The 25,707-nt window shown below is 36.8% G+C and overlaps 2 protein-coding genes across 2 annotated transcripts in view; both read right to left on the reverse strand.

The window, feature by feature from the left end:
- Positions 1-334: 334 nt before the first annotated feature.
- On the reverse strand, positions 335-10,555 carry LOC110441791. Its single transcript, XM_021485043.1, has 2 exons — positions 10,263-10,555; positions 335-3,976 (listed from the first exon to the last, which is right to left on the reverse strand). The coding sequence occupies exon 2, from the start codon at positions 2,993-2,995 to the stop codon at positions 671-673; it is 2,325 nt and encodes a 774-aa protein (XP_021340718.1). The 5' UTR covers positions 2,996-3,976; positions 10,263-10,555; the 3' UTR covers positions 335-670.
- Positions 10,556-17,587: 7,032 nt separating this feature from the next.
- The window catches only part of LOC110441789 (regulator of G-protein signaling 22-like), a gene marked incomplete at its 5' end in the record, with an annotated part of 29,485 nt that continues 21,365 nt past the window's right edge, over positions 17,588-25,707 (reverse strand). Inside the window, 4 exons of the mRNA XM_021485041.1 lie at positions 17,588-19,890; positions 20,344-20,417; positions 20,797-20,935; positions 21,772-22,006. Coding sequence (XP_021340716.1) covers positions 19,739-19,890; positions 20,344-20,417; positions 20,797-20,935; positions 21,772-22,006 — 600 coding nt within the window. The remainder of the gene's footprint in view (positions 19,891-20,343; positions 20,418-20,796; positions 20,936-21,771; positions 22,007-25,707) is intronic.

The raw sequence follows: 25,707 nt of genomic DNA on the forward strand, positions 1-25,707 counted from the left end.
TTAATTTTCTAGGTAACTTAAGTATGTTATTAAATGAAATATCATATAAAATGCAAAATTGACATATATACCTGCAGCGCAGATTTAGGTATTTTTTTCGATTTCGTTAAAGATTTTAATATTCATTCCAAATACACACATACATATTGCTACTCAGAGCAAAATAACGGTGGTGTAAGCTTGTTACTTTATCTACAAATGTTGACTTTTAGCGAACATAACTTATTGATATATATATATTATATATTTAAAAGGTACAACATCAATACTGATGGAAATAAAAGGAAGTTGAGTGCCTATGTTTTAGAAGTAGGTTGTTCTGTGAACGTTGCTAATGGTAGTTTGGGAACAAACATGTCTACAGACAATCTTTCATACTGGTTTGGATATGTACTGCAAGAGAGCAGTGGACAGAATAACTTTCCCTTACTTTTCAGATTATGTAGAACGCATATCCAAGTATAAAGTAAGATACAGTGAATATGACGCGACATATGACAAAACGAATAAGGTCAAGGTAAAAACAAATCATTTTGTAGTTGCAGTGATCATAAAATGGTCTGCCCTACAGTTGTATGCACAAGACAGCAACCGAAATTTGCATTTGTATTTCATTTTAATAATTTCATTTTTTTAATAAAAAAAAATGCATTTTTCATATACAGGTATACTACACCATTGATTCTTGTACACAATCTGGAGAGGCAGTGTCTTCATGTTGCCATAACAACACACCATTGTCAACCATTGTACCTCGCCCCGTCATAGGAAGAGCGGGAATGGGTGGGCGGCTGGCCCCGCTTGAAGAGGGGCCAATTCTGTCTGGTTTGTTCAAATTATGACTGATAAAGCTTGTGGCGGGAATGCTAGACACATTATTATGATGAGTTTTGCCCCTATAGGAGCGGTTAGGATGAGGCGATTGCACTTTGCCAGTTACAACAGGTGTACGTCGATACGTACTGTCGTAAACACTAGAACTACGATGTGAAGTGTCACTGTGATGAGATGAACTAACGTACTGGTCCTGTAACTGTCTGGATGTCTTGTCGAGCACGTCCGGCATTTCATCTACAGCCACCTCTGGTGGCTCTATGATCGGCTCCCACTCCTCTAGTTGGCTAAGCCAGGTTTGAACACTTTGGGTGGCTGAGGATTTATCTTTTGGCAAGGAATGGAGGTTGACAAGAGAGACAGGCTGTGCCCAGGTATTGGCGTCCTCGGAGTCGAAGGAGAGCATGGTTGACCAGTCTGTGTCGTAGTAGTAGCTGTAGCTGATGTACTCTGAGTCATCTGACGACTCCGAATCGTCCGGGTCGTACTCCTCCACGGAGTTACTCAGAACGTGCTTGGCTTTGGGAGATCCAAAAGCTTTGGACCCCTCGATCCCATTACATTCATTAGGAAATAAAGGAATATCTTTTGTTTTCCTTAATGAGAATTGTTTAACCAATAAATTGTCTCTTTGTTTCGGAGCCCCTCTATCCGACAGTGTTCCCTGTGTCGGAATGTGTTGCACTCCATTAGTTGACTTCCGGTGTTTGGTAGACGACCGCGGTAACACTGTGCCCCCTGGCGACGCCAGGCTGTTGTCAGGATAATCGGGAGGCAATGTGCCCTTTTTACTCTGTCGGTTACTTTGGCTACTGATATTAAGTGTGTTGGTATTTCTACTATTGCTGGATGCCACGTCGCCACTACTTCCGGTCAACCCTATTTTTCTTGGAGATTTATCAGATTGAGTTAAAGAATCATCTGCAGATTTCTTCTTCTTGGAACTCTTTTTATTAGAGTGTTTCAAAGAAGTGTCTAAATTCGGCGATGATATACTATGAAACCCTTCATTGTCATATCCTGTCAGATGTCCATCTTCAATTTGTATAGATTCTGGAAAGTGGCTGCCGTTTTCAAGGTAGCTCTGGTCATGTGATCTGTGATCAGCATTGTGATTATTTGTCTGCGGAGACGTTATGGCCTGTTTTGTGATGTATAAGGCTAGATCCATTGTGTCCACTGATATAGGATCGTCTGAATCGACCCAATGGATACAGCCACAACTTGACGACTTTAAAATAACTCCAAATATAAAACTTACGATGATTAATGAAACAATACACAATTTGAATAAATAATCTCCATCGAATGCAACCATCCAAACTGCTGTCATTGTGACGTTTTCTATGACAACAGCACTGTAATAAAACACATTCCTACAACTAACCTTACTGGACTCCCTCTCGACAAGGTCAAATATGTTCAGGTATGAGGTGAGGCCATTTTTTATCTGACTCCACACGCCACAACCATTCGTATACCCCGAGTAAATAGAGGTTATCAGAATATACACAAGGAAATGGCCACCTATAGGCACCAAAATCCAATAATGGAAAACCGACATGAACAAGATGAATGATCCACACCTTGATATCAGCATAAGGAACGTTCCGAACACTAGTAAACATATTCCAACGGGCTTCCGAGCTCGAGCTTTCCATTCCAAGAATTCCTCGGAATCAAATAAATACTTCCCAAGATTAAAGGTTGCTAAGGCTATGGCACTGGATACAAGGAACAAAAACAACGAAAACACGGACTCGGAGTCGAATAGGTTAGAAGTGAACATGTAGTAACCGGAAGTGACGACAAAAGGTAAACTCTGTAATGCTGTATGAATGAGCCTCAAACCCAGGTACTCCTTCCAGTCGGATTCGTCGTAAAGAATGAGCAATTTGAGGCAGCGCCAGATCAGGCCCAGCTGACAAGAGTGGAGGAGAACACAAAGGCATCTGCCGCATGTCTTCCCGGAGAAGTCCATGGTGCGGAGAACCATAACGGCCGACACGATATTCACGATCACAAGAGATCCGAGCACGTAGGACAGGCTCAATCCCGCCAGTACGGACGAGACTTCCCAAAGACGCCAACACACGTGAAGCTGGAGACCCGTCTCTATCAGGTATATCAGCATACCGAACACAGCGAAGAATATCCCCATCGTGACGTATGTAACTAGAAGAAACGATTGTCAGCAATGGTTAATGTCAATCACGTCTGAACTACCACATATTGGACACGTGCGAACAGGGTTGCGTGATATCATCACATGGTCACTAACTTCTAAGTAGGTAATTTTGCAGGATCATTTTGTCAAGTATGCACATCGTTCATGCTTTGTCGGTGTCTCGCACACGCGATGGAGGACAGTCTTGTTTCAAAAAGCCATCACAGCAATAATAATCCGAGTGTTGTGGTACATTGTGACTTCAGCCCATTAATATGTCAACATCCAATCCGTAATGAAGATCATGCGTTACTGTGTTGGTTCCGTTAACGTACCTTTCCAACATTTTCAACCATCACCGACAACTTATTTCCCTGTGTGAATTATTTAAGTACACAACGTCTACCTACATACTTGATGTAGGTTCCTATGTCGAGTAATGCGTTATTGATATCGTGTAATAGTCCACTTATTTGTAGTTTATTTTTCGATAACAATCGTTCACTGTATAATCACATCCTATAGCAGGTTTTTTTACCTGCTATATACAGTACTACTTGTGTTAATGTGCTATCGTCATTGCTCTAACGTTGACCTAATCAAGTTAATCTAGAGCTAGCTGGACGACACTATCGCTCGTCTCGTCTGACCCTGGGCCGTTCCTAATACCACCTCCCCGCCACGCCTTGGGTGAGCATTGTTCTCCGTGATTGGGCGTCTGTGTACCCGAGACAATGCAAAAATCAATGTTAAATTCACGAGAGAAGGCGACTCATTGCGCTTGGTACCCAGCCCCGGGCCATTGTTGTTGGAGTACCTGTGTAAATCATCAGAGGGATTTAGAACGAGATATGTATATGATACGTTGGCGTGGCTACAATACGTGTATAGGTAGAGTAAGATCCTATCGTCGTCACCAGTCTAATATTGCACAGTAGTTAGCACGGCTCGCTGATCTTCTTCAACAACGTCAACCTGGAACGAAACGGATATAAATATTACAGTGGGTATATGTGGGTAATCCCGCTGGGATATAACTGGTAAACAGATTTGTGATAATCCGTAGATCGATTTAAGTGAACAATGACCGCACCAAGTAAAGTTATAAATGTACGTACACTCCAGCAGGGTGGATTAAAGCTGGTATGTAGCACTAAACCTTATTTATGTACGAGGCGGAACTAATGAGTGTCAATACCTGGGCGGGATACCTCACACTTATCCTAGTCTGGGGAACATACCTGCTATTGGATATAGAGCTTTGATATCATTGAGAGGGCCTCACTACAAAAGTAATAAAGAGTTGTAATACTACATTTGATGCTTCAATAATACGATCTGTCACCAAAGAATGGATTCTTTTAATATATTGTATGATCCACCACTGAGATAGATCTCTCAGAGGAATAGCTGTGGTCGGTTTCACACTTACAGATGCGAACAATACAAAAACATTCACAGGTAATTAGATAGATGATAACAGTTAAGTAACATTCCGTACAACTATCCTGGGTACAGCCAGGATTACGCTGGCAACATGTATCATTCTGAAGATATAAGTAACACACACACACACATAGGTGATTGTATCATTGTAATTTGTAATCGATACAGTATACCAAAACTAAATGACACTGCCCCATACAACTGTCACCCTAGCCTATAGCTAGGGCTCATCGGTTTCCCGATTCGTCTAACTAGCTTTGCGTCTGAGTAAATATGTTGCCAAAATTATCACAGTGTTTAAAACAATGAATAAAGATAAAATTATTTTCATATCAATGACAAGAGAACATCATCACTAGAAATACGGTATAAAGGACTATTAATGAACAAAGTAGACAAGGTTACAGCAACATATACCCGTGTCGTCTATTCATGATTTAGTTGTGGTACTGAGTGTCGACATAATTAATATATGTATAGTGCACTGTAACCGTGTCCGGGATATAGGTAGGAATGCGGTGAAGGGGAAACGGTACCTATAAACCTTTTATAACGTGGTACTGAGTGTCGACATAATTAATATCTGTATAGTGCACTGTAACCGTGTCCGGGATATAGGTAGGAATGCGGTGAAGGGGGAACGGTACCTATAAACCTTTCATAACGTGGTACTGAGTGTCGACATAACTAATGTCTGTATAGTGCACTGTAACCGTGGCCGGGATATAGGTAGGAATGCGGTGAAGGGGGAACGGTACCTATAAACCTTTCATAACGTGGTACTTACTGAGTGTCGACATAATTAATGTCTGTATAGTGCACTGTAACCGTGTCTGGGATATAGGTAGGAATGCGGTGAAGGGGGAACGGTACCTATAAACCTTTCATAACGTGGTACTGAGTGTCGACATAATTAATGTCTGTATACACTGTAACCGTGTCCGGGATATAGGTAGGAATGGAGTGAAGGGGGAACGGTTCCTATAAACCTTTCATAACGTGGTACTGAGTGTCGACATAACTAATGTCTGTATAGTGCACTGTAACCGTGTCCGGGATATAGGTAGGAATGCGGTGAAGGGGGAACGGTACCTATAAACCTTTTATAACGTTATAGATTTACAACTCTAGTCTACAACAAAGAATTAATACATAGCCAGGTTTGTGAGACAAACCGTGCCAGAATTACTTCCAGGTACATAAAAACCTCACTTTTAAAACAACATTATGATCAGGAATAGAGCCAACCCATGTTCACAAAAGGAAATTAAAATTCAACACTACTCGACAACAGACACGTTATATAAAATAAATCAAAATATATCCCGAAGTCAATCTTTTATGTGCGAGATTTCTTTTCAATGTTTTGAATTGAAAATGTGCATTAAAATTATCACCATTAGATAATATGTGGCTAATGCACATATCATTATTTAATGTGGCTTTTAAACAAATTTGATTTTTTGATATCATTAAAATTGTAAGGTGCAATAATCGTGCGTCCTACAGCCTATTTCTATACAGACACGGGAACAGACCTGTTCGGTAATGTTGATACATATATACGTCAGGGTTTGTTTTAATACATACAGGGAGGTATTTCTATTGATTTCTATTCATACTCACGTTCTATTATGTCATTCATAATACTTTCATCATTCATATTTACTTTCTTTTCAGAACAAATGTTTAAATTATTTGCACCTGCATTTACAGGTAACACATGAAACATTTCCCTTTCAAATGCATACCATTGACCACGAGGAAGCGTCAGTCAATTACTGACAAAGGCCCCCTTCCCTTCGTCATCAGACTTAGCCCTACTGGGACTCGTATTGCCCGTCACAGGACTGTCAATGGTAGCCTCATTCACACACCCAGTTCCCACTATCTCTTATTAACTGGACTAAAGTATTCCCATATTTAAAAAATGACTGGAAGGGGAAAACACATTTCTAACCTGTGTAAAGATTTGTGATGATAAAAGAATTAAAAGTCTAGTATTGGTTTTATAAGTAGCCAAAAGACCTTGCCGAGGACGAGTATCCCCTTACCATGCACGCTCTCACACCGGCGCCCCCTATCTCTGCCCATTCCTGAGGACTTGGGTACAATGACAACTTCCACTTCTTCTACACATGTAGTGGTAGTGTAAGGTGTAGGTACAAATACAGGCATTGACGTCTGTATACATAGTCATCCACATGTCAATGTTAAACAGGGTGTAAGGTACCTACTAGACTGGGGCTTTACGTACTTGTCCTGAAAGATGATGTATACCCACCGGACGAGTGTTAAGGCACTCGTGAAAGCAGTTTTTACATACGTGTATATAGAAAACTTCTACCCGAATTGGTTAGGGTACTTCCAGGGGAAAGTCAGAGAACAGGATATTTCTAAACCTGTACCTTACACGTCAGCCAACACACCTTGGTCAATAAATCACTAAAAAATGGTCAATGGAACACCAAACAATGGTCAACAGAACACCAAACAATGGTCAACAGAATACCAAACAATGGTCAACAGAACACCAAACAATGGTCAACAGAACACCAAACAATGGTCAACAGAACACCAAACAATGGTCAACAGAACACCAAACAATGGTCAACAGAACACCAAACAATGGTCAACAGAACACCAAACAATGGTCAACAGAACACCAAACAATGGTCAACAGAACACCAAACAATGGTCAACAGAACACCAAACAATGGTCAACAGAACACCAAACAATGGTCAACAGAACACCAAACAATGGTCAACAGAACACCAAACAATGGTCAACAGAACACCAAACAATGGTCAACAGAACACCAAACAATGGTCAATGGAACACCAAACAATGGTCAATGGAACACCAAACAATGGTCAATGGAACACCAAACAATGGTCAATGGGACACCTACCATGGTCAATAGAACACCAAAATATGGTCAAGTCAAAAGAATGCTTAACCGTGGTCGATATAACACCAAACCATGGTCATTAGAACACTAAACCATGGTCAATGGAATACTAAACCATGGTTAATAAAACACTAACCCATGGTCAATGAAACACTAAACCATGGTTAATAAAACACTAACCCATGGTCAATGAAACACTAAACCATGGTTAATAAAACACTAAACCATGGTTAATAAAACACTAAACCATGGTTAATAGAACACTAAACCGTGGTTCATAAAACACTAACCCATGGTCAGTAGAACATTAAACCATGATCAATAGAACACTAAACCATGGTCAATAGAATATCAAACCATGGTTAATAGAACACTAAACCATGGTCAATGGAACACTAAACCATAGTTAATAAAACACTAAATCATGGTTAATAAAACACTTACCCATGGTCAATAGAACACTAAACCATGGTTGATAAAACACTAAACCATGGTTAATAGAACACTAAACCATGGTTAATAAAACACTAACCCATGGTCAATGAAACACTTAACCATGGTTAATAAAACACTTATCCATGGTCAAAAGAACACCCAACCATGGTTAATGGAACACTAAACCATGGTCAATAGAACACCAAACAATGGCCAATGGAACACTAAACAATGGTTAATAAAACACTAAACCATGGTCAATGAAACACTAAACCATGGTCAATGAAACACTAAACCATGGTCAATAAAACACTAAACCATGGTTAATAAAACACTAGCCCGTGGTCAATAGAGCACTAACCCATGGTCAATAGAGCACTAAACCATGGTAAATAGAATATCAAACTATGGTGTATACAAAAACTGATACATGGTTCATATAAAACTGATACATGATTAATATAAAACTGATACATGGTTAATATAAAACTGATACATGGTTAATATAAAACTGATACATGGTTAATATAAAACTGATACATGGTTAATATAAAACTGATACATGGTTAATATAAAACTGATACATGGTTAATATAAAACTGATACATGGTTAATATAAAACTGATACATGGTTAATATAAAACTGATACATGGTTAATATAAAACTGATACATGGTTAATATAAAACTGATACATGGTTAATATAAAACTGATACATGGTTAATATAAAACAGCAAATCATGGTTAATATAAAACTGATACATGATTAATATTAAACTGATACATGATTAATATAGAACTGATACATGCTTAATAGACGTCATGGTCAATATAACACTTAACTATGGTCAACAAAACAGCAAATCATGGTCTACAGAAAATATCCATAGTAAAAATAGTACTAAACAACGTTCGATAGAACATAAAACCATGATTGATAAAACACAGCACACACTCAATAGAACACGTGATCAATAGAACATCAAACAGTGGCCAATCATTACACCATACTTCAATATAACACAACTCCATAGACAATAGTAGACTAAAACATGGTGAACAAGTAAGATATTACATACGGTCAATTGTACATCACACCATGGTCGTAAACACATGGTTCAACTGTACATCACACCATGGTCGTAACCACATGGTTCAATTGTACATCACACCATGGTCGTAAACACATGGTTCAATTGTACATCACACCATGGTCGTACACACATGTTTCAACTGTACATCACACCATGGTCGTAACCACATGGTTCAATTGTACATCACACCATGGTCGTAAACACATGGTTCAATTGTACATCACACCATGGTCGTAACCACATGGTTCAATTATGCACCAAACCATGGTTCAATTGTACATCACACCATGGTCGTAACCACATGGTTCAATTGTACATCACACCATGGTCGTAAACACATGGTTCAATTGTACATCACACCATGGTCGTAAACACATGGTTCAATTGTACATCACACCATGGTCGTAACCACATGGTTCAATTATGCACCAAACCATGGTTCAATTGTACATCACACCATGGTCGTAACCACATGGTTCAATTGTACATCACACCATGGTCGTAAACACATGGTTCAATTGTACATCACACCATGGTCGTAACCACATGGTTCAATTATGCACCAAACCATGGTCAAATGTACAACAAATCATGGTCAATTGCACAACACACCATAGTCGATCGAACAATAAACTGTGGTCAATAATGCAATAACCTATGGTCAATATATCATTCAATTTAACATGTATGTTTGACAGAAGAACGAAGCCTAGCTAAGAGTAGTAACAGCATGCCATGCCCACTAGACAGCAATGTTTATAGTCACAGCGTGAACTCGTACATACAGTTCAGGATCGATACCTAACCTAGTCACTTCCTCACACACTACAATATAACGGGACAGATTTACAGTATACATTTGTGGACCTACGTATTACTCCAAACCCTTGTCACTCTATAAAACACAATCTTTTCCTTTATGTACTGATGATATCAACTAAGTCTGAATAAGATTTAATCTGTCGCGAGGTTTTCCAGTGATAAAGCACTCCGTAGTGTTATTCTATGTCCCTAACTAGCCAGGTAAACAGAGATGGTGAAGGGTACAGGTATGCAAGCAGGTTTTAGCTTGGTGGAGATATATTCAGGTCCCCTGACTTTTAAAAATATTTCTTCAGTTTAAATAAGACAGACAGCAAAAACCTTAAGCTATGAAATGACGTCATGTCAACAACAAATATAAGAGTTCCTCATGTTGTGTATTGTTGGACTTGGGTACTACTATGAAAGTACATGAACAACACTACGTAGTTATAGAGGAGTAATACTAAATATATAGATGTTAAATGTTCACTGTAATCTGAACTTGAGTAGACATTTTATAGGTAAAAAGAATCATAAACGAAATAATCAAACAAGATACAAGTAGCTTACCTGTGCATGGATCGCGAGCTGACACCAGGTGTGGAATACCATACCTGGTGCAGTAGGATGCCCTGAGTGACACACCGTCGGGGTTTTTCTCTCTACAATGGCTGTATGATCATGCTGGGACAGGGTTTAATGTTATTTACATAATTACAATAACTTAGAATCCGTGGTTATACTTTCAATCTGAGTGCCCGTCAGCATACACCTCCTTCGTCCCTGTACGTGTTTGTAAGTGTACCTGGGGGTTTAACACTGCCTGTCGGGTGTATATAGACTATCACCGCGTACACACACGTGTAGTGTACATAGAGGAAATGGGTTTAGATTTTATTTCATGTGTAAATCTCACACACCATAGAAAACAGTCTGTTTCGTTTATCTCACGGTCATAATTCACGGATTGCATACTTTAAACATAATATTTACCCGACATATTGATTTTTCGGCTGTTGATTTTGGTCACTGAGGCGTGTCATTGTAGCCGTCTGTATAACGTGATTAAAGCTCGGAGATGACCCACTTCTGCCTCAATAGACAGTCTCATAAGTTAAAATAGCAAAGTTCTCAAAGAATTTTCATAATTTTAATGGGCTTGTTATTTCTTCCTTTATATGAATACATGGACGACTTTCACCATTGCATTGGCATACTTTATAAAAGGGACTTAAATGACAACAAAAACGTTTTAGGAAATTGTTAGTCCATGCGACAAAACCAATAACAGGATATAAACAAAACACCTAGTAAACATAAATGTTGGCTTATCAAAAGTGAAGTACTACAATAAAACAGTGTCACCAGAAACAAAGCAAAGGAGAGTTGGACAGTAATTCGTTATTACTTTGCTGAAGAAAAGTTTGATTTCTAACAATAGAACTAAGGTTTTGTTTCTTTGGTTAGGTATGACATACAGTCTTTGGTTAAGTATGACATACAGTCTTTGGTTAGGTATGACATACAGTCTTTGGTTAGGTATGACTTACATTCTTTGGTTAGGTATGACATACATTCTTTGGTTAGGTATGACATACAGTCTTTGGTTAGGTATGACATACATTATTTGGTTAGGTATGACATACATTCTTTGGTTAGGTATGACATACAAAACTACATCACCCAACCTTACAATGAACTTAACATAATTTTACACATAATCGTTGTGTCTTTGTTTAAAACCTGACACAGAAGATCACAGATACACCTAAAAGTCCACAACAAATATATACGGCTTTGTTGTTTAGAGATGGCATGTGTTCACCAATATATATGGCTTTGTTGTTTAGAGATGGCAAGTGTTCACCATCATTCCATCAAGTCCGCTCGTCTTTTCTTTAAATTGATCTAGATAGATCTTCGTCAGTTATATACACAAAGACGCACAGACTTGGAGTTGTCTGGTGAATATTCAAAGCCACCTAAACTTGGCGAGGACATCTGTGTTGTTCTATGTCAGTTTGAAACAGGGAACAAAGACTTGGTCTCGTCTTGACTGCTTTGTGATTCTATCACAAAATTTCAAATTTCAGTATTTTCGTAGTGTATATTCTTGTTACGGTCGCATGATGTCACCAACTATGTGCGCAATAATTCATGTGCCCTTTACAAAATTGACAATTATTTCCATTTCTAAAGGACAAGATAAAAACTATATTTGAATGTTGAAGAATCTTGAAACGAATTTAAATTTTCTAACCGTGATTCCGCCTTGAGGTTAAATTGGGTCACCTATGAGTTTTAGGTGTGATATACAAACATATATACAATACTATGTGTGGGACTGTAGTTCTGTGTCAGCTTCATACAATGACACAGAAACGTAATAAGTTCATTAAGCCATGACGCTCAGCTCCCCTTGGACTTATATTTGTTTGTTGTTCGGTCGTGGTAAGTCAGAGTTAATATTTACTGTTACTTGATATTTAGTTTGTCGCGGGATATTGCTTTTGTCACAAGAAATGTGTCCTTTCTCTGAGTGTATTCATACATCCTTGCACAGTCCTTCATAAAGCATACCAATGCGAAGGTGAAAGCTGTCAATGTATTCATAGAGAAATTATAACTACACCAACGTTATGAAAATCTAAAGATCTTTGTAATTTACCTGTGAATCTGTCTATTGAGGAAAAAGTGGGTCATCTTGGAGCTTTTAATGACGTTATTAAGACAGCTACAATGACATGTGACCTGTGAGAAATGGACCCGAGTTCGACCCTTAGTAGTCATTTAAATTAGTGGCAATGTCGTTACCATCTTTTCAACAAAATCAAACCTTGGTCAAATTAACGGGTAATACAAAGCCAGTGATTGATAATTCGACATATAGTCTTTTGCTGGTAAGACATTACAGCGTTTCCTATAGAGCATCTTCAATAAACGTGTTTGACGAGCTCCCAGTTAAGTTAAACATTTAGATAACTTCTTCTTTTTTGCATCATTTTTACATGCTAAATGTTTTCTAAGATTTCTGAATGTTCCCCTATCATTACTTTCTTTAGATGTTATTAAGATCTGAGAGTCGTATTTAATCTCGCACACTATTCTATCACTATACCCTTTGACAGTTTGCGTTTTTAATTTAACAGGTACATTTACTGTCGTCAGGAAAGTGTTCAGCGTTGCGTAAGAAAACACGAAAATGACGTTTATTACAATAGAGATATTATCTGTATGTACAATCTCACATCAGTTAATCATTGACAACTGAAAAAATTAATTTGTATATGAAATCTGTTGATGTTTAATACACCCTGTCATGATCTGTGGTGTGCTCCCAAATTATGTGTACTCAACCGACAATGTTTAGGTGCTTAGATAGTATTTATTGAAAATGACAATATCCCTATTTAGAAGCATTGGTTTGACAGATACAAACTCGATACAAGAAAAGTTTATTTTGTCGGAATACGTGTTTTTTCTTCTGTTTGTACAGGTTCGCGATGTATACTTTTCTTTAAATTTATAATCAGAAATGTTATGTGTAAGTATATCAGATATGTGCACAGTCATCTTTTTTTATCTTGGAAAAAAATAGTCGTCCACATTCATAGATTTTCACTTTTCAAAATGTTTATTGAAAAGTTTGCTTGTTTTCTGAGTTTTAACGGTCAACTCTCAACTTTCAAAAACTTTTGTTTTAAGTTCATTGTGGACTGAAATATCTTTTAGTTGACAATATTCAACACACATTCGGTATTCCAAACAGGGGCTTACTATACACAAGACCTAACCCATCTGTTTCATACTCTTTTGCTCATTCAATATTGAGCTAGCCCAATATTGAATATGTAACCAAATTCACACCGGTTCTGCTCATAAGGTGCAGAAAACACTTACTTCCAGTTTATTACAGCGGGATGGTGCAGCGTGCTTCATGTTTGGCGTACTGTAGGGACAATTGCGTCTTTCCGATCGTGAAATGTCCCCGTCTTGAGAGTAACATCCCTGTCTTGAGACTGTCTTGAGGGTAACCTCCCTGTCTTGAGAGTAACATCCTTGTTTCCCTTCGATCGAGAATTGTCCCTGTCTTGAGAGTAACATCCCTGTCGTGAGAGTAACATCCCTGTCTTGAGACTATCTTGAGAGTAACATCCCTGTCTTGAGAAGAACATCCCTGTCTTGAGAGTAACATCCCGGTCTTGAGAGTAACATCCTTGTTTCCCTTCGATCGTGAATTGTCCCTGTCTTGAGAGTATCATCCCTGTTTCCCTTCGATCGAGAAATGTCCCTGTCTTGAGAGTAACATCCCTGTCTTTAGAGTAACATCCCTGTCTTGAGAGTAACATCCTTGTTTCCCTTCGATCGTGAATTGGCCCTGTCTTGAGAGTAACATCCCTGTTTCCCTTCGATCGAGAAATGTCCCTGTCTTGAGAGTAACATCCCTGTTTCCCTTCGATCGAGAAATGTCCCTGTCTTGAGAGTAACATCCCTGTTTCCCTTCGATCGGGAAATGTCCCTGTCTTGAGAGTAACATCCCTGACTTGAGAGTAACATCCCTGTCTTGAGACTGTCTTCAGAGTAACATCCCTGTCTTGAGAGTAACATCCCGGTCTTGAGAGTAACATCCTTGTTTCCCTTCGATCGTGAATTGTCCCTGTCTTGAGAGTAACATCCCTGTTTCCCTTCGATCGAGAAATGTCCCTGTCTTGAGAGTAACATCCCCTACGTATGGCGTTAACATGCTGCTGACGGACACCTTTACCACACAGTTTACAAAATTGCAAGTTGGTGAAGTTTTGCGTTTGCAGTCATGATCTCATGGGGAAATATGCTATTCTTTTGTTTGGTATGAAGGTCGGTGGGTTTTTTTGTGCTTGTGTTTTTATTTTCACTACCTAATTTCTTCAATTGGACCTAGATTTACCTGTCATGTGTCGTTGATGAAGCAGACAAGGCTCACCTTCCCGGACCACATGTCTTACTCTCCTGGTTTTGGGGCTCGCTGTGGCACGTTGGTACTCAATTCCCTTCTCACACGTTTGTACTCAATTCCCTTCTCACACGTTGGTACTCAATTCCTTTCTCACACGTTGGTACTCAATTCCCTTCTCACACGTTGGTACTCAATTCCCTTCTCACACGTTGGTACTCTGTTCACTTCTCACACGTTGGTACTCAATTCCCTTTCTCACACGTTGGCCTCACGTTCGTCTTTGTATAAACTCACTCTGTAATTCATTTTGTCCTTTCTTATAAACTTGGTGTTCCGATTTTGTCCTGGTGTGATGACAATGTTGTATATTTTGTCCTTGTGGGGTGATGCTATGAAAGATTATGACGTTTACCGATGTGTTTCCAATTTTATTAAAGAGAAAAGCTTGCCATTTCTATTACGTATCAACTGGGATGATTTTTTTAAAATTGTAATAAGAAACAAGACTGATATTCCATGAGAAATGCATAACATCTTAGGAGTAAAAAGCTGCAAAATAAATCTGTAATCTGTATATAAAATGATATATTTAGAAGTGTATATAATATTGAATATGATCCTGTAAAATTATTGTGCAGTACAGCACCGCGATGTATGTGCGTGACATCCCCATCTGTGTGAATAGTTCTATATATCATGAACGGGTTATTTTAAAGAATTGATAATTTGCCAATAATGCGTTCATATGTCGGTAAATAATTATATCAAATATCAACACTGTGTGATGATTGGCCTATATTTCCCTTTTCATGCTGTCCCACTTTGACATTATCGAAAAACCACGGATTATATTTCTCTCCATCATATCGAAATTGTAAAAGTTATAGGGCAACGATATATTCATCAGCATGTCACAAGCGACAAAAACATCAACATATGTTCACCGTGCGTACAGTCAGACTCTGTATACGGTTGGTATGAGTCCACAACGTGTCATTTACGTTTTATACCATACAATAGTCTATTATGATGTCTGAACAAATATGGATCTTTGTAAACACCACAATACAGAGAAATGTCAATGTTCTCTCAATACACAGGCGATTGGCTATAGCAGTGACAATTTATGGTTGTTTGGGCGGTAAGACCACATGCTTATTCTCCCAGACCTAATGTTCGTGGGTCATAAATAGTGTTTTATTTGCTTTTGACATAGTAAGAATAATATGTGATTTACATAACAACGACCTTCTGCTTTGGTATCCATTTATGGGTCGGCCAGAATCGATACAAGTAGGTTGTATATTTGTGCCACAGGTGGAATAAATGACAGTATCGCGATCTCTTTCCGAGTGTATGTTTTATTCAAGTGTGTATAAAACATGTTAAATTTTTAATCGAATCTTGTACCATCCAGACATCTTTACAAATCTCACCAGTAAATAGTTTTATTACTTTGTTTGTCTCTTTGACGATATATATATATATATAAATATAAATAAATGTCGCGGAGATACCTAAACACAAAACATGAGAATGCTGACGTCATCAGCTAGTATCATTTCTCTCGATTCTTTTGACTCCTACCCTGAAACATTTTATTTCGTGCGGGCTGGCCACCCTCAACTTTAATTAACTGGACGTGGTGAGCGCGTTCAGCTAGCTTGCCAGTAAAGCGTTATTTTCCCTCCTTATTCCTTAGCTGTTACCATTGGCCAAATCATTACTGATTTATTTCTTCCGCCAGAACCAGCTTGATAAATGTTCTGTTGTCGTAAACACATCAATACAACCCGTACTTGGAATCCTGTGTACCTCCATCTCCATTAGGAAGATCCTACAAATGCATCGTGTATGCATCTGGCGTTCTCTTATAGCTTCCTCGAATCTCTCCCTCTAAGAAAAGTTGAGTTGTTAATTAGTATTTGATTCCCCTGAAGCGACTACGATGTGCATCTGAAAAGATTGAACCGTACTCGCCCTAGGTCCACCTGCAATTCCCTGCCTTCAGTCCCATCTACTGTTTCACTTGGTGTGCTCGAGTCTTTTTAATCCGGCCTTTCAAATTCCTCCTTTTGGTTGGTTCCTTCCTATCGTCCTTGAGGATCAGGGTCTGAATACAGCACATGGGCAGGATACAGCACATGGGCAGGACAACAACATTGAAAGAAGAAAGAAACGTGATTCGAACTCAATATCGATAAAAATGGGGCAAAGCATGAAAGAGGAAAATATTTACACGAGGACTCTGAAAAGACAACAAAGAGAATAACACCAGATATTCTCGAATGTTAAGTATTTTCCGCTTTATCGGCGATACCCGTCATGTACATCTAGATGAAGTCCATGCAATTTCAAGTCCTCAAAGTGAGTCTACCTTGTTTGTTACACAGAGGACAGTTATCTCATGTCTTCTCTCTGCAGTTTCCTATCTGGTCACTGTTTAGCTCCTGTCCTTTCATCATGACACTCTTTTTGCTTTCTTTATATCTTCCTTGATATTCCGGATATCATTCAGCATTGTGTTCCTTCTGTCACCGTATGTGATGTTCACCATACGTATATATTTGTCGTTGTAAGTCTTTGTCTGCCTACACTGGTGAAACCAAAGATGTCACTGTCTCACCCTATTCTCGGATTCCTCCGATTCCTTACTTGCCGACCTTTGTACCATACTCTTGAAAACATCCCCCATACGCAAGCGTAAAAGATGTTCTGTTATCAAGCTCAATTCCTAGTCCAAAGTGAGAAGTTAGTATAATTTCAATAACTTATAAGTCTACTTCGTGGAGACTTAATGCTGAGAATCATCTGTACCTTTTGGTCCATAGCAAGGCACAGTTAGAGTTAGTTTGAGCTCACAGCTTGAGCGATTGCATATGAAAATAGTTTCATAAATACGTCCCTGCTGACATTGGGGATAATTTCGAGGCACAGTTAAACAAACAAAACAACACAGTTTCATGGTATTTCGGCAGAAAATTTATTTGAATGGTACTGTTGGATGTTTTCTTCAAAATATCAGAAGAAAGAGTGAAAGATGCTATTTTTGTTATCAAGAAGCTGGACATTACAGAAGTGTTTTAGAACCAGAGTTAACACATTTATATATATATCATGTCGATAACATAATGATAAGAGTGGACATTAGTTGTTATTTTTAGCATATTTCAAAAAGATCAGGGACTTTTTTTCTGTAAAGATGATCAAGGAAATGACCTGTTGTAAAAAGGCCCTGTTCCTTATTCTAACTACTGGAATTTTGTTAGATACACCGGCTTTAAAACAAATACAAGATGCTTAAAGGCTATCAATATGGATTATATCTGAAGCACCTTGGTACATTACTGAGTTGTATGTTTATAAAACATCCTCATTTACTATCAGCCGTCATTTTTTTTCAACTTCAGCAATTTATCTTAACTTAACTCAACCTGTTAAACTTAATCAGTTAATTAACTTAATGCAGCTAACAATTCATCTTAATTAAACTTAAACTATTCATCGAAATTAAAATGAAACAATTCAAATAAATTCAAATTCACATGAAATCGGTTTCAGGCATGGATTAAACATACTTTGAAAAAATAAAGGTAAATACATGGCGACAAAAATTACAAAGAATGCATAGGTAATGTTTATATACAATGTATATTGCCTTTAAACAACTGTATAGCTACAATTTGTTTTGCTATCCATCCCAGTGTTTTGCAGTTTTACAAAATAACTAAAACACCACAACATGCAGAATTGGAATAAAAGTTACCAAAATCACAGCCTCTGCTTTGGATAAAAATCAAAACAAGATATGAAACTAAATAGTTTATATATTAACAGGCATATATAATATAAAATAACTACATATTGTAGTGTAAGTTTAAGATGAATATAGCATAACTATTAAGGAGACATCCTATTATTTAGATATCTAATTATATGTACATTTATATTATGTAAATATTAGGTATCTATCTATATATGATTTAACAGATTATCTCATTATCACATAAGGCACTCTAACAATAGGTGTCATTTACACCTGTCTATTGTCATACGATTTATTATTTTAAACATCACATTTAAGAAAATTAAAAATGTCAAAATAATTCAAGTTAAATTATAACACAGACTAACAAATCAGATCTTTGATTTTATTTTTATTTAAAGTTTGTATTAAATTCCAAATCAGGACGTTACTCGTTATGTTATCAGTATTAAAATGAAGAGAGAAGAAAGTTTACTTCATATTACTATCGTTAATGTTAAAGCAAATATGAAAGAAACAAAACTTTGATGTCCTGTGGTTTAAAAACTCCAAGATTCATTCATATTAATTGTTTACACTCTAAAAATATCATCATCATCATCATCATCATCATCATCATCATAACAACAAGGTTTTTACACAGGGAAAAATGCAAACGGTTAGTATACATGTAAATAAAAAATATCACAAATTTGCAATCACAATAAATAAATAAATTATATGCATGATGAACTAATTAATTTGGACTAGTTAATGTAAGAAAAAGTGACTAAAATTATAATTGGTTGATTCAGTATAACGATATTTTAAGTTAGCAAAAATTCATCAGGTAAAAAATGATTTTTGAAACTAAAAGCGCATTGTGAGCAACATGTAATCACAAGTTTGAGATCCTGTTTCTCACAATAAACACAAGAAAACTAAAAACCGTGTCTTTGGCACGTACTTACAAAGTTTTGAGCTCTGGACGGAATACAAAATCATGCAGGGATGATGATTAATTTACTATAATATTCTAAGATATCTGTCTTTACTCTTAAATTTCATACGGAATTGTTCCACATATTGCTTTTCTCTGTTATTTAACACTTAGCAACAATGGTATAAATCATTGTTTACGTCTATAACCATCCTGAATACGTTTTGAACATTGACTTGTTCAGTCACATATCAGCACTGGTTATCATAGCTATCGGAAGATACCCTTCTTTGTCTTGCTATTAGTTCTGGAAAACTGGATATTAAATTAAAAGCACAGATCCTCATTGTTGATGTTATAAAATGTGTTGCTGCCATGTTGTCAGCATGGAGTTGTCATGGAGACTCATCCTCACAGTGATGTGATCAACTTTTCTGTAGGAGGGGCTGACCTTTGCCCTTGACCTTTTTATTACTAGGCGACCGTTTACCATCCTCCTCTACTTCCTCCTTTAGTGGGGCCATTTTTGTCACGTCACCACTTGGTCGCCTCATCACTGGATCTGGTTTCTTCTTTCCTTAAATACAGGAACCAAAGTAAAGGTTATATACCCCAACACAAAGGGACCTACATTACACAAAAACAGTATTCACTATAACGTTATGTTACAAATGTTTGGGAAGACAATTTGCTTTCGTTGTTGGAGAAGCAGGATGAACAATACTTGTACATACTTTTTTGTTGTTGAACAATTAGATGCAAAATGTAAATGATATCACAATCCTGATAATGCTTTGTTTAAATTTGTTAAAGATTTGCACATTTACAGTACTTCATATTCAACTTCTTACTGTAGGTAAAAGAATAAGATGTTTTATAGCTGTTTTGGGAACTGTTAGCCCTTGTTTCTGGGAAAGACCAGTTCCTTAAACAACCCTATACTGTTAATGACTTATAAGAAATCTTGACATGTAATCTGTAAAACAGATGGCGATACCTCAGATGTAATTTTGAGCAATCTGATATCTACCTTTTACTTCATCTTTTGGGGGACTCTCACATTTCCTTGTCTGCTTGTCTGGGACATTGATTTTAACAGATTTCCTGAAAAATGAGAAACACAATATTGATCTGATAAAAACACAGCCCACCGAAATAAACAATCACTATTGTTTATGACCTTTGTCTTTGTGCACTAACTCAATAACATTTGTTTTCTTATCCTTCTAAACCAGTAATTTATATCAGTTATTTTACTGATCCTTCTAAACCAGTAATTTATATCTGTTATTTTACTGATCCTTCTAAACCAGTAATTAATTGAAACTGGTGCTTAGACCACAGAACAATTTAAATAAGCCTTGACTGACTGGGTTTTAATGTATGTCTATTGAGGTAAACACCAAACTGTACAATAAAATTATCCTTTTTACACAAAAATTGATATGGATTATCCTCTTGTTTCAGTGCCAGTGTAACACACCTTCGGTCTGATTTGTCCGCCTGTGAGTGCTCGGACTTTGTCTCCTTTTTGCCCGCACTACTGTTGGTGGTGTTGATGGTGTCCGACGGCTTACTCATCACGGAGGCCTTCTCTCCAATATCACTGCCTTTCTGAGAGGCTGCATGTCAAGTGGAAATAAAGGCAAAACATAAAAAGGATGACACAATGTATTATCTCCACTTATACTCTGATTTGCCAAAAAACATTAAACAAAACTCAAAACAGAACGCTGGTATCCAAAATATAAATTCTGTCCTTTATTCTAATTGAAGGGAAATTGCACGAGTCTGGACAGAGGTTTCTTCATGTTTAGGAATATTTCTCTGATTTTTTTAAGAATACTGCAAAATCCCATCACCACATCTGCTATTTGTCAGATTTTATATTTGCAGAGTTAGAACAAGTGAGTTTAATCTAAAGCAAATATAATCGATATATGTCCATGTCAAACATGAATGAAACAATTTGTACTGAGAAAAATGCTTAGAAATTATTGATTTATTTATTTGTACAATAAGGTACCTTTGAAAATTACACTCTTTAAAGTATGTTAAACTGCATCATAGCAACTCTGTACTTGAAGCATTTCTAATTGATTTAGTAAAATTTAATTACTTCGAGCTGACCTTGATTTACATGGTGGATATCTTCAATAGATCATGAGACACTTGTCAATCTGTATCGTTTGGCCTTATTCCCCTACAAGTTGTTCTTTTTCAAGGATATTTATGTTATTTTTCCTTTTAATTTTTCATCTGTGACTTGCAGACATTTTGTAAAAAATATTTCGAATAAAAAAAACAGCTTTATAAATGCCTTTTTATGAGAGAGTCTGAACTGTCCAATCAGAATTCTGCATCGGTCAACCAAGTGTGCTATTTCCATGCGATTAAAACCTGATTGAGTGAAACCTGGTTGATAGTGCCTGTTTGGAACATAAGCAGTAATATTTACCCGAGTCAGACATGAGAGAGCTGAACGTTGACTCGTCCGTGTTGTTGAGAACGTCCTCTTTATGTAAGGCATTCATGTAATTAGAATAGGACCAGGAAATCTTATCCTTGGTGCCCACCTCCTCCTCCTCCTCCCCACCCTCGCTACCCTCGCCCTGCTGGTGGGCAAATGGGTCATGGTAAGCCTCTAAGTCGTCCCCGGGGGCAAGGCCTAGAGCCGCCCGTCGTTCTGCCTCCTACAATGATCACACACCACATCAGAAAGTTAAGAAACATGGGTTGAATTTATATTTTATGATTTTCACAGTCGTAAAATAATGGTGCATTTACACTAATGTTGAACTTTCAAAAAGAGAAACACATTAACAATGTCTCCTCTGGCAGATTTCTAAAGGGAGGATATTGTGCACAGTCAAAGCATATACTGAAACCTCCTTGGGAAGTCCATAAAAGGGATCTTAGTACAGGTGGTCTCAAAATACATGTTAAGTTAACTATGAGAATCACTAAAATGAGGTGTTGGTCTCTTAACACAGGTATTCTTTTTATAAAGGTGCATGGTCAGTGTACTATATATTACAGAGATGTCTATCCTCTGTAGGCAGGTATATCAGGTTCCTTATCTAAGTTCTTTATCAGATCGATACAGTGTCTTTCTTACTGATTACAGACAACCATGGGAAATAATTCCTACCTGGACTTCTTTTCATTTGTAAAGATTGCTTGTGGTTCTTATCATGTAATATCAGTTGATATAGAATATAGGTTTAATGAAGACCATCACAGAAACAACAGTACTTACTTTTTGTTTTATTATCTGTATAATCTTACCCCTGAGTATCTCAACAAATCAAGACATTAAACTGTCATTCCATTTCTAAATAAAACTATCCAAAGAAACCTGTGCATTATGACATTCTGTCTGATCCAAGAAAGTTAAAGGATCCTACAAGGTGTCAGATTACACAGGTTTAAATTAAGCTACATAGTTACATATAACAAGGTGTATTGTTCATCAAAACCTAGAGAAAAATCTCCCCTAACACATTCAGGTTTCTAAGTATCAAGAAAGAAATGAATCAGCATAAACATGGTTGGGATTTCACGGCTTAGAAATTGAGTTTCTATTCAGTACAGGTATCATGGAGTAAATCAATCAGATTTAAGTCATGTTTACTTCTTGAAAACAGATTTAGATCTGTATCTGAGATTTAGGTGTGTGATACTGATCTTAAGATTTATGTAAATGATATAGATTAAGATATCTTGGTTTTGATCTAAGTGATATTGAGCAGCTAAACTAAGGGCTATGCGTTGTCATGTCCACCGCTTTGCAATGGACGAATGTTACATGTTAAATCTAAACCTTACTCTTTTCTTTCTAATTTGGGATTGTATACATCTCAAATTCCAATAATGAGGTAAATTCATAGCAAGTTCACAATTCTATAAGTCAAATATACACAAGTATGTATGTATCTTGTTTGATAACGAGAAACATAGTACAGGTAAACCTGATCAGGGCTTTGGAGAAATCTACGAGACTGGATATATAGCGTGTCGTCCTTACAAATTATCACTACAATAGGAAATAGGCATTATATAGTATATAGTACGTAATGTTAGCACATGAGCTCGCAGTCATAAATACATAATATTCTGAATGATTCTTAAATTCTCTTTTCATTTCCCTCAGGTAAAATTATTTAAATATCTCACATTGAAATACTCAGTACAATGGAAAACAGTTTTCTCGATTTAATGATCTTGCCCTTCAGTCATTTAAAATAAAGTTAATGTGTTTTTGACATACAAGCCCAACTTCGGGACAATAGGAAAGTATGACCATAATAACTTTGTGTTTGAAATTATGTACTTGTAGAAATGGCTCTAAGAAATATTGAAGCAATTTATTTAATGACTTAACAAATAGAAATGAAAAAGACGGGAAATAATATCAATGTTTGACAAATTTAAATGTAATATGACGTTACTCGTGTATACTTGCAATACATTTTAACGAGAATATCATATTTCAGAAGATTTCTTTATAACTTAATAGTTATAATTTGGTTTGACAAGTTATTATTTGTGACAAGTTATACATTGGTTTGACAATTTATTATTTGTGACAAGTTATAATTTGGTTTGAAAAGTTAACAAGTGTTAAGGTGAGTTGTAAACACACAGACATATGAGGTAATGTTTAGACCAGAGGACAAACATGTTTTCCCATTGGACATAATAAAGCAAAAAATTAGGATTAGCATTAAGTTGGTAACAGGACAGCATTAATATTCACAAATACCAAATCATAAAGCATTATATGTATGTGGGTGTGTGTTTTTGTTTCAACCTATAAACGAACATATCAAACAATATTTCATTCAATGATTGATTGTGAAATATACAACAAATATGTAATGATCTTTTCTTGTGAACAAGATGTTTTGAGAAAATATTTGACTTTAACTATGATTAAGAGGTAAAACCACGGAATTAGATCTAAGTCCGGTGGTAAAACAAAGTATAGACCTTGGACATTTAAACTTTTATAATGACCTTGCCTTCGAGGAGAAAAATGAAAAAACAGAACAGAAATATACATTTGTATCAATAATTCATGGTTCATGATTGATTCATGGTTTGTGATTTATGGTCAACGCTTTCAAGTTAACGTTGCTCTAGAACTGTTCAATCCTTGGATCATGGTCACGTATTAATGGTTAGATTTTCGTGGTGTAATGATCAATGATTTACGAGTCAATGTTGATGAGTGTAGTTACCTGTGAAATTGAATACCTATCTGATAAATTATAAGCGAGTCAATACTTTTGAACACAACCAAAGTGACAGTCCATTCTAACCTTAACTCATTCGCCCCTGAAATTTTATAGTGAACTATTCCAGCCTTTGAATTGGAAGAGTACAAATGTGTCTTCAGGGGTGAATGAGTTAACCATATATATATGTGTTGATAACGAAGCATTATTTCACATACGCATCCCCACCAGTAAATCAACCTCCATGTTCCTATTTTTACCATGCACAATGTCAGTGTTATAGTCCAAGTGACATGCCCAGGTACTGGTCTGACCTCACGGTTAGTCACATTGGTACAATACAACTTACAAACATCTTTAGCATTGGCATATACCATTTCCTATACTGGCGCCTGATAGGCTGAAAAATTATAGCAGGTACATTCATCAAATATAGAAAACAAGTACTGAATTTGCAATTAAACTGTGTGGTTAGAGGTTTGAGAAAAAAGATGCATCTTTGAATTCAAAAATCAGAAGATACATTGAGATACATGTATCATTAAAGCAAATATATTTCTAGAGTTTGTGTAAAATGTTTTTCTACGCCTTTAACAATTAATGCATCGTTTGAGTATCTTACACCTTGTGCGCTGTACATCCTTTTGATTTGGTCGAGTGACCTATACATCTATCATAATACAATTAACTGATGATAAAATTACAATATATTTGATGTACATCATACATTCAACAGAAACACTAATCCATACCTTGTGTTGGAGATTTCCTGAACAAATCATTCACCTAGGTTGGCAATTATTTCATATTTTCTTACCCCAAACCCTTAACCTGTTTCTCTCACATCACTCGACTCATGTCACAGAATCAAATGCCTGTTATAAGGTTCACAGGTAATGTTAACAGTGCATTCCTGTGAATCACCTAAGTTTCCACACAGTGCTGTCCTGGTCAAATTATGCAACACAAAACTCAAAACAACAGAATATGATTTCCTGTGTGATTGTCAGAAACAAAAATGTGCGGTGTTAGCCAGGAGCTCTATCTGCGAAGAACAATTTTCTTAATTATAATGTACTTCTCTATTTTCCACCTCCAACTCAGCCTCCCTCTTTTCCTATGAGATTTTTTAAGAATGTATTTGACTTATATTG

Source organism: Mizuhopecten yessoensis, unplaced genomic scaffold, assembly GCF_002113885.1.
Source record: "Mizuhopecten yessoensis strain PY_sf001 unplaced genomic scaffold, ASM211388v2 scaffold716131, whole genome shotgun sequence".
Classification (NCBI taxonomy): Eukaryota; Metazoa; Mollusca; class Bivalvia; order Pectinida; family Pectinidae; genus Mizuhopecten; species Mizuhopecten yessoensis.